The following is an 11,373-nucleotide window of genomic DNA, read 5'->3' as shown; positions in this document are numbered from 1 at the left end:
CCCCTTCCCTCCAAGGCCTCTGTGCTCCTGGGTCCCCGGAGAAAACCCAGAGCAAGCGAGAGTATGCAGTAAATATTTATAATCAACCAGAAAACAAAACACAAGAAACTCCATCACTGGATAGTACACGGCACGAAGCTTCCAAGGGAGGGGCGGGGCGGGGCGGGGCGGGGCAACTCGGCCGGCCGCTGGCGAGGGCTGCCCCAACTTTTGGCAATAAATAAAGCTTGGGAAACTTGAAACCTGACCGTTTGGGTTTTATGTCTCAAACACTGGTGAGTCCTGGCAGCTCTGTGGACGGTGCGGTTACTGGGCGTGCAGCCCGCTCAACATGCAGAGGTGAGCGTAGGGGCGCAGACACTGGGAGGAGGGCTGCGGGAGGTGTTCAGGGCTGGCAGCGGCAGCGGCAGGTGCAGTTATTGCTCAAAGGGGACACGGACTGCCGCGAGCACACGCCGCGGTGAGGTAAACGGCTTCCGCTTTGGGAGGTCGGCGGCCGCGGCCTCGGCCAGCCTCCCGGTCCTGCTGGCGCACTCTACATGGATCCTCAGCGCCCCGCGGTCCCAGCCCCGGCATCCTCAGCGCAGGTGCCCTGGCGCGGAGCCCTCGGCGCGTGCAGACCCGACGCATCTCGAGGCTCAACTGGGCCTGTGAGGGGCACTCTGTGCATGCGTCTCGCGCAGTCGGAACTCGTCGCCCCTCCAGGATGCAGCCCCTGTGCCTGCGCTTCCCGCCGCTGTGTGCCCCAGACACGATGCGGTGCGCCCGATTTTTCCGGTCACCACCCCGCTGCTGTCTGCGCCGGCGGAAGCTGGACGTCGTCCTCAGGAGCCCGAAGATGAGAATCCACCACACTCCCTCTAGTCGAGTCAGGGTCCTCTTGGCCTTGCGATTCTGCGGGGACCCAGCGAAGTGCCTGGAAGGGATCGTGTGCGTGCGCACTTTGGGGCGGTGCGGGGCGCCTGGGGCACTTAGCGTGCGCTCGAGGCCCTCTGTCCCGGGGCATGCGCGCCGGGGCGTCCGGCGCCGAGGCGTGGAGGCCCCCGCCGGCGACGAACAAGGTGAAGTGGGCGTGGGGCGCAGGCTTAGACCGGGCTGTGGTCGGGGGACGTGGGCACAGCTGCAGCCAGCGCGGGAGCCACGGCAACGGGCTCGGCCAGGCGGGGAGGGAAGAGTCTGTCGTCGAGGCTGGCCGCCAGCTTGTCCAGTAGTGCCCCTGGGGGTCCGGCACACAGGCCGGAGCCCGGGCAGCCACCGCCGGGCTCCTCCTCGATGACGGGGATGGCGGGGACAGCGGGGACCGCCGGGTCATCACCCGCGCGGCCGTCGGGCGGGCAGTCGACGCTGTCTCCCCGGCGCAGGGGCGCACGCACGGGTCGGGCGTTGCCGGGTGGGGCCGTGGGTGGGGCGGAGGGCGCAGCCCGCGCGCCAGGGTCGCTGTGCTGCCGGCCACGCTGCTGCCACTGCTTGCGTGCGTGGGGGTGCGGGTGCGCGCGTGCACGGTGGCGAGTGGCGGCGGACGGGGCATCGTCGAAGTACGGGTCGTGGCGCAGGAACTCGTGGAACAGCGCGTCCGTCTTCTCGTCAATGCTGTAGTCGCGGCGCGGGGCGCGGCGGGGCCAGGCACGGGGGCTGCGGGGCCGGGAGGGCGCCTCGGCCGCGGGCTCGATGGGCCCCTCAAAGCTGCTGCTCACCGTAAACTCACGGCCCATGCTCGTGAAGGAGGAGAGCTTCTCAGGCCCGCTGGGCAGCCCGTCCTCGCCCGCGCCGCGGCCCTCAATGCTGGCGTAGCCGCTGTCCATCTGCAGCAGCTTGCGTGGCCCACCCACCTCGCTGTCGGCCGTACGCGGTGTGGGCGGCGGCGAGGGCGGCGGGAAGGCGGGTGCAGTGCCTCCAGAGCCTGAACCCGAGCTGTCGCCGCTGCGCACCGAGTCGCGGTCGTTGCCGCTGCTGCTGTGGTCGGAGGCGTTGGCAGCATGCAGCTCGAGCGAGGCGCGCAGGCTCCAGATGTCACGGTAGATGGTCTGGGCCTGCTCTGGCCCTGCATCCCGCTCGCTGTCTGACTCTTGATGCTGCTGCTCCTGCTCAGGCCCCTTGCTGCCGCTGCGCTCCGGGGGGGAATCAGGGCTCGATCCTCCCAAGGCGCCCACCTCGTCGGCTGCTTCTAGCCTGCAAACCAGGAAGCAGCTGTCAGAAGGCTGTGAAGGCCCCCCCGACCCCTCCCCGGCCACCCTGCCTCTGGGTCTGAGAGGATGGGCATGGGTAGGAACCCTACAGGCTTGGCCAGGCCCTGTGGAAGATGAACTTTTTAAATGCTGCCTGCCTGTCTACTTTGCAGGGACTGCCTTTTGGGTAAACCCAGAGCCTTCCTGGCAGCTGCTGAATGGGGGCTTCTCTTGGAATATCTGACCCAGGCATCTGCTGGCACTGCTGGTGGTTGGCCCCTTGACCAGAAAGAGCTTAAGCCTCGCCTTGGGAGATGCCTTCTTCCTGACAACTTATTGTAGCAAGGGGCGGCTGGGGATGGATGGGAGGAGTAGAGTCCAGCTCAGCCCCTCCCCCTGGGTGAGTCTGGGTATGCAGCCTCACCTCCCAAGGTAGATTTGTTAAGGAACAAGGAGAATAAACAAAAAGTGTTAACTCCCGGGACAGGGAAGTGCCCTGCTCCCTGGATCCTGTTGCCTATCCCACTGCCATGGGCCCAGAGCTTCAGGACAGTTGCCCTTGGGCAGGGGGAGGGAGATTGCTGGCAGAAGTGGTCACAAGTTTCTGAGTAGGGGCCATCTAGTCCTCAGGAGCACGGGCAGGCGGGCAGGGCCCTTCAGGCCGTGGGCACCAGCAGGAAGTGGCAATACCTGTGCAGACATCCACCCACAGCATCCCTGATTGAGCAGGCATCCTGTCTTGGGAACCTGGGGCCCTGCCCGCCCCTCTACCCTTACCCAGTCTCCCCCTGCTTCCCTCTGGTCGGTGCTGGAGAGGTGGCCCCAGCCAGGCAGCCTCCGGGAGGGACGGTGGAGCCAGAGGGACACGACCGCCTGTCCGAAGGGGTGGGGCAGGGGCCCACAGGTCCACCCCTGGCACCTCTATCTACTGAAAAATACCTGCCGAGAGGGGGGGGCGGGCTGGTGGGGCTGGCCAGAAAGGGGCGGGGCTGCGGGAAGGCCACTGCGTCGCCAGCGCTGGCAATGTACTGGATGTAGTCCACCTGGGGGGCATCCCCCTCCTCCTGTTCCATGCTCTCGCTGGCTGCCCGCTGCCGCTGGAAGTGGTGCCTCTTTGGGGAGCCTGTGCAGAGGAAGGCACGGCAGCCTGCCTGGGCCCCTCCCAGCCCTGGGCCCACTCTCACCCCCAAGCCAGCAGACCCCAGCCTAGGCCAGGTGAGTGTGCACCCTGGGGAATCAAGGCACAGAGGGCAGAAGGGCCAGGCTAGGTGTGGGTTGAGCTGCCAAGGTGGCAGCATTGCCCCAAGTGGTCCCAGCAGATGGGTGTGGCCAGAGCAAGGACTTGTACCGGACACATACCCAGCAGCAGACACAGCCCAGCTGGAGTGCAGAAGGCCGAAGGCTTGGGTGAGTGAGGGACAGCTGAGGGGAGAGAGGTAAAGCCCTTTCCTGCCAGCTCCAGCCCCAGCCTGGCCGGTGGGCCCCCTGGCCAGGTGCCAGGATCCTCCCATGACAAGAGGCCTCGCTGGGAAGGCCTCGGGGTAGGGATGAGACTCACCCAGCAAACAGGTTCTGGGTGCTTTTACATTTGACTGTAATCACCATCAGGAATCACAGGCTCCATCTGGGCTCCCAGCAGGGCAGTGGGATAGGCCCTCCCCTCCCAGGCCAGCGGCACCTCTGCCAGAACTCACCCCTCCTGCCCCTGTGCCAGCTGGAGCCAGGCCCTGACAAGGGGGCTCACTGTCACTGGCCATGCACCTTCCCTCATCTCCAACACTGCCTGTCCCCTCTCTCTGCCTCTCCTGGCACCGGGACCTGCCACCTCCTCCACTGGGCAGCAGGTGTCCCAGTGGCCTGGCCCCACTGAGCTCCCTTTAGCAGAGTTGGTTCCCACTGTCAGTGCCCACTCCCCACGCAGGGTCCTTGGGTGGAGAGTTTAGAAGCCCTGTATCCAGTGCCCCATGTGACCAGGGGTCTGCAGGATTGGAGACCCACCACCTGTTATAAATAAAGTTTTATTGGCACAAACCATCCTCATTTACACGTTATCCAGGGCTGCTTTCGTGCAACAGCAGACGGACTGACTCCAAAGCCAAAACCAACCATCTGGTGCCTCATGGGAAAAGTTCACCAATCCGTGTTCTGGACCGAAAAGCCTTTCGTTTTACTGGGGAACAGCATGCAGCCATGGGTCCTCCTCCTGACCAGCTCCAAGACCTTGGGCAAAATGCCTGGTGGCAAGTGGGTGAGGCCGGCCAGCGGGGTGGGGCATGGGGACCCTGCCCTGGGCGCAGAGTCTCCTGCTCCACGGCAGCCTCTGGGCCTTGCTCCCTGCCAGGGGCCACAGCTCACCTCTCGTGTCCAGACTGGACGCCCGCTGGCTGGGCTCCAGCTTCCACTTCTTGACCTTGAAGTAGGGGCTGGCCCCATCCAGGCTGGCGTGGCGCCTCAGGCGGGTGAAGAACTGCAGGACAGGGCCCGCCCCAGAGCCGGGGCCCGCCTCCCCCGGTCCTGCTGCCACCCCGGGGCCCCCAGGCTTGGCACTCCTGACAGCCGCGTCCAACTGTGAGGAAAGAGAGATTCTTTCAGACACGCAGACTCCTGGCCTGGTCCACAGCCCTGCATTTGTGCTGAGGAAGAGCCGGGGACTCTCGGGGAGTAGGAGCCATGCTAAGCCCAGGGGCTGGGGCCTCCTTCCCACTGAGACCCTGCCTGAGAGGCTCCCCAGGGGCTCAGCCAGTCACTGGCCAGCTCTGTTCTCCCAGCCCTGAACAGAGGGGGTCGGAGGGTGAGCATCTGGGGTTCCTGGCCCACTGCCCGAGATGGGGCCTGAACCCCGCCACCCCCACCTGCAGCTGCCACCCTGCCCCAGGCATGCGTGCACCAGCAGCCTCTCTCCCTCCTGAGTGCAGGGGCCAGGAGGGCCATGGTGGGTGGGGGGCCACAGAATAACTCTTCCTGGGATGGGGCAGGGGTGCCTACACAGGGGCCTCACCGAGGTGCCTTCCCCAGAGTCACTGGATGCCGAGGGGCTGATCTCGAAGTCGGCAGGGCCCACGGCCGAATTGTAAGGGTCACCTGGCAGGGCGGAGCTGGGGCCCACGGAGCGGCCAGTGAGGGCCTTCCCCGGGGGCTGTGGGACAGAGCCGGGATGGGGGAGGAAGCAGTGACAGGTCAAAGAGCACAGGTGGCTGAGAGGGTGTGCTGGGCCTGCCACCCACAGTGTACCCAGCCGGCCCGCTCCCCATCCTGAGATGAGGGGCCCAGCTGGAGGGCGGGGAAGGCAGTGAGGGTGGGGTCCTGCCTGGAGTCCTGGGCCAGCCGCCACCCCCCCCTCACCTGGAATATGGCAAAGCTGGCCTTGGGGGCTGCAGTGGGGTGCGGTGTGGTGGTGGCACTGGCCTCGCCTGAGTCACACTCATGGATGGTGACAATCTTGAGGGGCGGCAGGTGCAGGTGTGTGAGGCGGGCGTTCTTCAAGTGATGAAAGTCCCCCTCCGTCAGGGTGTACCTGCGCCCAGCATGCCTGCCTGTCACCAGCGGGCTGCCCCCTCAACGTGCAGCTCCACTTAGGGGGAGCCAGGTCCCCAGCCCACACCCTGCCATCCTCTCTGGGACCGCTGTCACCCTGCCAGGTGTAGGGGAGAGCAGGGCAACAAGGGAGGCCAGCCCGCTCCCCCGCTGCCCAGCCTCCATACCTGCGGCCCTTGTCCCTCGCCTTCCGGCTCTGCTCAAATAGGGCTGCCTCGTTGAAGGACACCCGGCGGCCAGTGGAGCCGGTGGACAGGAAGCGCTCGGTCTCAGCATCCTGGCCCTCAGGGTCCTCCCCCCTGAAGTCGGGGTCTGCGAGGAGAGCCAAGAGAGGGTGGGCCCCAAGTGGGCCGTGCTGGGTGCCAGGCGGGCCACTGGGTGGGGCGGGTCCGGAAGGGAGCGCGGAGGGCCCGACTGACCGCCCGGGACAGGGCGGGGGTGGACGGGCACTCGCTCAGCCGCTCACACACTCACTCACTCAGCATGCGCCTGCGGGCACCTACGCGTGGGCTTAAGGAAACAGAGATGAGTCGGAAGCGAGCTGCGCCCAGTCTGGTGGGGGAGACAGACAGACACAGATGGTCAGGCGGCCCGAGGGGGGCAGCCGGGGGGCAGACGGGAGGGTGGGCAGATGGGTGGGGCTCGGGACCTGGCCGGCCCCTCACCTGGGGCTGGGTGTGTGCCGCTGTCCAGATAGGTGGTAGTGGTCTTCTCTGCTTCTTCTGGGGCTCTGGGGAGGGACAGTTGAGGAGCACAGTGGGCTGGAGGGCCCAGACAGTACTGCCCACAGGTCCCTGCAGGGCTTATGCCCAAGGGCAGTGTCCCAGGCTCACAGGAGCCTGGATCTTTGGACTGCCGTGTTCCATGGGCCCTGTGTGAGCACACGCTGGGGAAACGACACTAAAAGCAGGCCCAGGACTCTGGCTGGTGGACACAACCTGCACCCCAGACAGGCTCTCGTGCTGACCTGTCCCTGCTCCCTGGTGGGGGCGGTTGGGGCTGCGCACCTGTGGAGGCGCCGGTGGACCTCCCAGCAGCGCCTGCAGAGCAGCAGCACGCCTGACAGCACCACGAGCGTGCCCCCAACGAAAAGTGCCATCACCACCACCAGCAGCACAGAGTTGTCCAGTATGGGGTCCGGCTCAGTCTGCAGGAGGGTCAGCAGTTGGGGGGAGCTGTGTCAGGGCCGGTGGGTGTGGACTGGTGGCCCCGCCCCACCAGTCCTCCCCAACCTCCCCACCTCACTCACCGTGGGGCGGCCCGTGACGTTGTCCCACGTTGTGGTCAGGGCGACAGTGGCAGGGGTGGTGACGGCTGTGGCCATGGTGGCTGTAGGCTGCATTTTGAGGCTAGGAGGAGGGGCCTAGGGGGGTAGGGCCTGCTCAGCTGGAGCTCCTTGGTCCCCCTTCCCACCTCCCTGGGAGTAGGAGCAGGGGTCCACACAGGGCAGTGACCCACAGAGAGGTGAGGGGGGGAGCCCCGAGGCAGCCAGCACCTGGCTCAGATCAGTGCCCGGGACCTCTCTGTCCCCATCTCCGAAAAGGGGAGGCGTGTGCATATCGACAGCTTCCCCAGCCGGTGGGGCCGGCCAGGCAAGGTGGCGCTGGGCAGGGAGCCCTGCCCAGGAAAGGGGGAGCACCTCTGCCAGGAATGGGGAAACTGAGGCTATCAGCCCACTCCCGCCAGGCTCCAGGGGCCCTGCCTGCCCCATCAGGGGCGCGGGAGGGGCTGCCTGGGTCCTAGGGGACTGGTTGCAATAATAACGGGGACTCGGGTCATCCCTTGGGCTATCCAGCCCCGGGGAGGGGGGAGAAGAGCCGACCACGGGGACTCCTAGGTCACGACACTCAGAGGTAAAAGTTCCCCTCTGCAGAGTGGTGGGGGGGAATGAAAAGGCCAAAGAAGGCGCATCTGTTCCCAGCCCTCAAGAATCTGGTTCCCATGGCGACTGAGCGAGCAGGCCGAGCTGGTGGAGGGGAGCGGGTTGCCAGGGAGCACGAGGAGGGGAGGGGGCGCGGGGGAGGGAGGCCTCCTGCAGGGGAGGCTGAAGCCAGCCCCGGGCGGCAAGATGGCTGCTGCCGCCGCCCGCCGGTGCCCAGCCCGACCACGCGCCCCCGCCGCACCCCTCCCAGCCCCAGCTGGCCAGTCTCCACGTCTGCCTGGCGTGGAGGCACCGAGGCTGGGAGGGTCTCCGTGCTCGGGAAGGGGACTGCCTGGACATTGCACCTGACCGCCCTCCCCAGCACACAGCTCCTTCCTGCGGGAAGGACCGGTGGCTGCACTATGGAATCTCAGGGAACCGAGTCTGGGGCCGGGATGACCGGCAGCCCTGAGCGGACACGGCGAGTGGCCCTTCCCCGCAGGAAAGGGAAAGCCCGTACACAGGTTCCGGCGTCCCCAACCTTTTGGGGCTTTACCCCCACTTGACAGCGGAGGGGAAACTGAGGCCCAGAGGAGGGGAGGGTACCGGCGAAAGCCAGGTGTCCTCAGCACTCTGGGTCAGAGGCTGGCCGCGACTCCCCTGCATCCTTGGGGGAGGGGGCACCTATATGTAGGTCGGGAAATGAGTTCACGCTGGAGGGGGAGGGGGCAGAGGCACAGGGACGATGACAGGAGATCAGGAAAGATGGCAGGAGGCCGAGGGGGAAGCGGGGGTAGGCGGGGACGGCAGCCTAGGGCGGAGGGTCCAGCCCCTAAAGTCCCGCCGGGCCTTGGCTCCCGATCGGGCTTGCCTCCGCTCCCACCCCCGCGCCCTCAACCGGCCCTAGGGACGGGGATGGCAAGCGGCGAGATGCAGGGAACCGACTCCAGGCACTTCTCAATCTCGTGTTAAGCCAAGAAGCGCAAACGCCATGGCCCTTGGCAAATCTCACAGCGGGAAACTGAGGCTGGGGAAGGCGTGGGCAAGGGTCCCTCTCCGGGCTGCCGAAGGGAGGGTGCAGAGCCCCGTCGACTGACCCCTCACCCTGGCCCCGGCTCCTCCGCTCCCTGCCTCTGGCCTCGCCGCCTCGCGGGAAGGGACCGGTGGTCTCGAGCCAGGGCGGGCCGCGCGGCCTCAGCCTGTCCCCCGCCCGCCCCGGTGCAGCCCCAGGCCCGCGCGCCTACCTCAGCGCCGGGGCGCGCGGCCCATGGGCGGCGGGCGGGCGGCTGCGCGGCGCTCCCGGCTGGCTCCGGCGCCCGGTAGCCGCGGAGCAGGCGGAGAATTTATGAATGAAGAGCGCGGCGCACGGGGGAGGCAGGCGCCAGAGGAGGGGCCGCACACGTGATCGCGTTGGCCGCAAGCCCGCTCCGACCCGCTCGGTGTCGCCCGGTGCCGCCCGGTCCCCGGCCGGCCGCCCCCACCGCTTTCGCCGCCGCGTCTGACTAGCTCCGCGCCAGCCACCGCCTCCCCTTCCCTTCCGGCGGGGGCGGGGGGCGGAGCCTGCGCTCCCGGGCGCCCCCTCCCCACGCGGAGCCGCCCTCTCCCGAGGCAGCTGAATCTCCGCCTCCGGTCCCCCCTTCACGACTCCCCGACCCTTCCCAGGATCCCCAAGGAAAGAAAACCAAAGTGGTGTTGGTCCTGGGGCTCACGACTCCCCGCAGCCCGGAATCCTGGGGTGCATAAACTCCCCTTCCATCACTTCCCCCAACTTGGGAGTCTGCAGGATGCACAGCCCAGGGGCTCCGGCACTGTCAGGGATCACCAGGAGCCCTTGTTAGGATGAGCAAAGATAATGAACGCAACCTATGCTCAGTGCCACCAGGGCCTGCCCAGCGCCGGGTGACCTCAGATCTACCCCTTCAGAAACCCCATGCCTGGTCAATTCCAAAGCTGCTCCTTCTCGGGCAATCGTGCCAAATCCTTCTAGACGTGAAGGCCACCAAGCTGCCACCAACCTTGTCTGGGTCCCAGCCCAGCCTGTCTAGTCCTGTGCTCAACATAGCAAAATGGCACCCCTTTCTCCTCCAGTGAAAGCGGAAAGCCCAGTCCAACCTCAGGGCCTTTGCACTTGGAGGGGCTGGGCCTGCAGGGCTTTCCTCACTCAGTGGCAAGAGTCCCTCCCTCGCTTCCGTCACCTCTTTCCCAGTGGCAAATTCTTCATCTCCTCTTGGCCCCACAAAGCAGCTCCCATCCCACACTTCCTCCATCCCCCTGTTGTACTTTGCTTTTCTCCAAGACCCCGTGTTGTGTCCTTACTCACGCCTCTCCCCACTCCATGGTGACAGGGCAGGAGTTCTCTTACAGCTCGGTCCCTGGTCATAGCACAGGGCCGGCACACTGGAGGGATCGTGCGTGTCCAGTGGATGAAAGGATGACCCTGCTGAAGGAGGGCAAGGGGCAGTCAAACGGACAGGCACTCAGGATGGCCAGTGGAAAATGCATGTGCAAAGTCCGAGGTCCGAAACTGTGTTGGAGGGAATGGGGAAGCCATCTTGTGGTTCCCAGCAGCGGAATGACACGGTCCCTCTCGCTGTGTGTGGAGAAAGCATCAAGGGAGGAGCCTGGGGCCATCCAAGCCAGGAAGAGTCGCTGCAGTGGCTGAACTGGGTGGACGAGCCTTGTGGATGGATCCACTGTAGAATTCCAGTATAACCCCATGTTTGGGACCTGAGAAACGGGTGGGTAGCGCCCCTACCCCTGGGCCACCATGGAGTGAGGATTAGAGATGAGCCGAGTGGATTGGTTTGAGGAGTCTTTTGGAATAGGCCTCCATATATAGGCTCTGGCGCTCCGTGAGAGGTCGTGGCCGTGCACAGGGCGCACCCCTACAAATGTGAGAGGCGCTTTCCTCTGCACACACTCGCCTACAGCCAGGATGCCCACGGAACTGGGACTGACGCCCCGAGTGCCCCTGAGCGCTGGCCCGGAGAGGGGGCGGGGGTCTGGGCGCGAGGCTTCCCTGTAGGAGCCTCTTTCGGCCACAGCACCTGCAGAGCCAAACGCCCAGGTGTGACACCCTTCCCCGTACCGTCCTCAGCCAAGTCCCTTCCTGGTGTGGGCCCTACGTGGGTTGAGCCGGACTCTGCGTTGTCCCAGAATCCAGGCTGGGGGCTGGGGCCCGGCCCGGGGCGCAGACCTGCAGAAACGCGGGGGCGGGGCGGTGACGTCAGCGCCGCGAGAGAGGCTGCGCGGGCTGCGGTGACGTCCGCTGAGCCCCAGGCCGCCCGCGCAAGCGCCCCTACGTCAGCAGCGCGCGGAAGCGGTGGCCGGTCGGGAGGGGCCAGGCGGAGAGCATCTCCGGGAGCGGTTCGCCCCCTGCCGACGTCAACGGGAGTTGCAGCCAAGCGTTTCCCACACGGCTGAACGCTTGCCCGCGCTAGACCCTCCGCCTGGGATGCTGTTGCCGGGACGCCTGCACTTCCTACAGCCGGCGCACTCCGGAACCCCTACTGTTTTCTTGTTTGTGTTTGTTACTTCCTGACATACTATAAGACATATTCATTATTTTGAGTGTCTGTTAAACGCCCCCACCACCCCAAGCTGTATCAGGAATCTTGATATTTCCCTGGTATCTCTCCAGCGCCTGACATCCAATGAGCGTCCCCAAAACCTTGTATTCAACTCAAGTGTCTCTTCACGCAGACTTCTGGTCCTCTCCATGCAGTACCGTATAACTGACCATCGGGCTGGGAGCTCGGGTCGGAAGGAAACTACAACCCCCAGGATGCCGCGCGCCCTGGCGGTGCGTCGTCA

The 11,373-nt window shown here is 65.8% G+C and overlaps 1 protein-coding gene across 8 annotated transcripts; it reads right to left on the bottom strand.

The window, feature by feature from the left end:
- Positions 1-62: 62 nt before the first annotated feature.
- CBARP (CACN subunit beta associated regulatory protein) lies at positions 63-11,239 on the bottom strand. 8 transcript variants are annotated; one of them, XM_074351321.1, is made up of 10 exons: positions 9,877-11,239; positions 6,949-7,062; positions 6,707-6,846; positions 6,365-6,429; positions 5,867-6,011; positions 5,508-5,679; positions 5,164-5,301; positions 4,521-4,731; positions 3,105-3,288; positions 63-2,169 (listed from the first exon to the last, which is right to left on the bottom strand). In XM_074351321.1, the coding sequence occupies exons 2-10, from the start codon at positions 7,039-7,041 to the stop codon at positions 1,086-1,088; spliced, it is 2,232 nt and encodes a 743-aa protein (XP_074207422.1). In that variant the 5' UTR covers positions 7,042-7,062; positions 9,877-11,239; the 3' UTR covers positions 63-1,085. The 8 variants fall into 8 exon arrangements, with proteins under 8 accessions (XP_074207422.1, XP_074207417.1, XP_074207419.1 ...); XM_074351316.1 differs by having other exon boundaries at positions 9,881-11,239; XM_074351318.1 differs by having other exon boundaries at positions 9,923-11,239.
- Positions 11,240-11,373: the final 134 nt, after the last annotated feature.

This window comes from Camelus bactrianus, chromosome 22 (genome assembly GCF_048773025.1).
Source record: "Camelus bactrianus isolate YW-2024 breed Bactrian camel chromosome 22, ASM4877302v1, whole genome shotgun sequence".
In the NCBI taxonomy this organism is placed as follows: domain Eukaryota; kingdom Metazoa; phylum Chordata; class Mammalia; order Artiodactyla; family Camelidae; genus Camelus; species Camelus bactrianus.
This window is presented reverse-complemented; position numbering and strand designations above follow the sequence as displayed.

What these genes read in the sequence shown, in the direction of transcription:
- CBARP (XM_074351316.1), bottom strand. Translation starts at nt 9,940, where the DNA reads ATGACCAGGGACCGAGCTGTAAGAGAACTCCTGCCCTGTCACCATGGA. An exon ending in CGGCACACACCCAGCCCCAG is followed by an intron (nt 6,012 to 6,364) that starts GTGAGGGGCCGG and finishes CTCTCCTCGCAG; the next exon opens with ACCCCGACTTCAGGGGGGAG. An exon ending in CCAGCTTTGCCATATTCCAG is followed by an intron (nt 5,302 to 5,507) that starts GTGAGGGGGGGG and finishes TCTGTCCCACAG; the next exon opens with CCCCCGGGGAAGGCCCTCAC.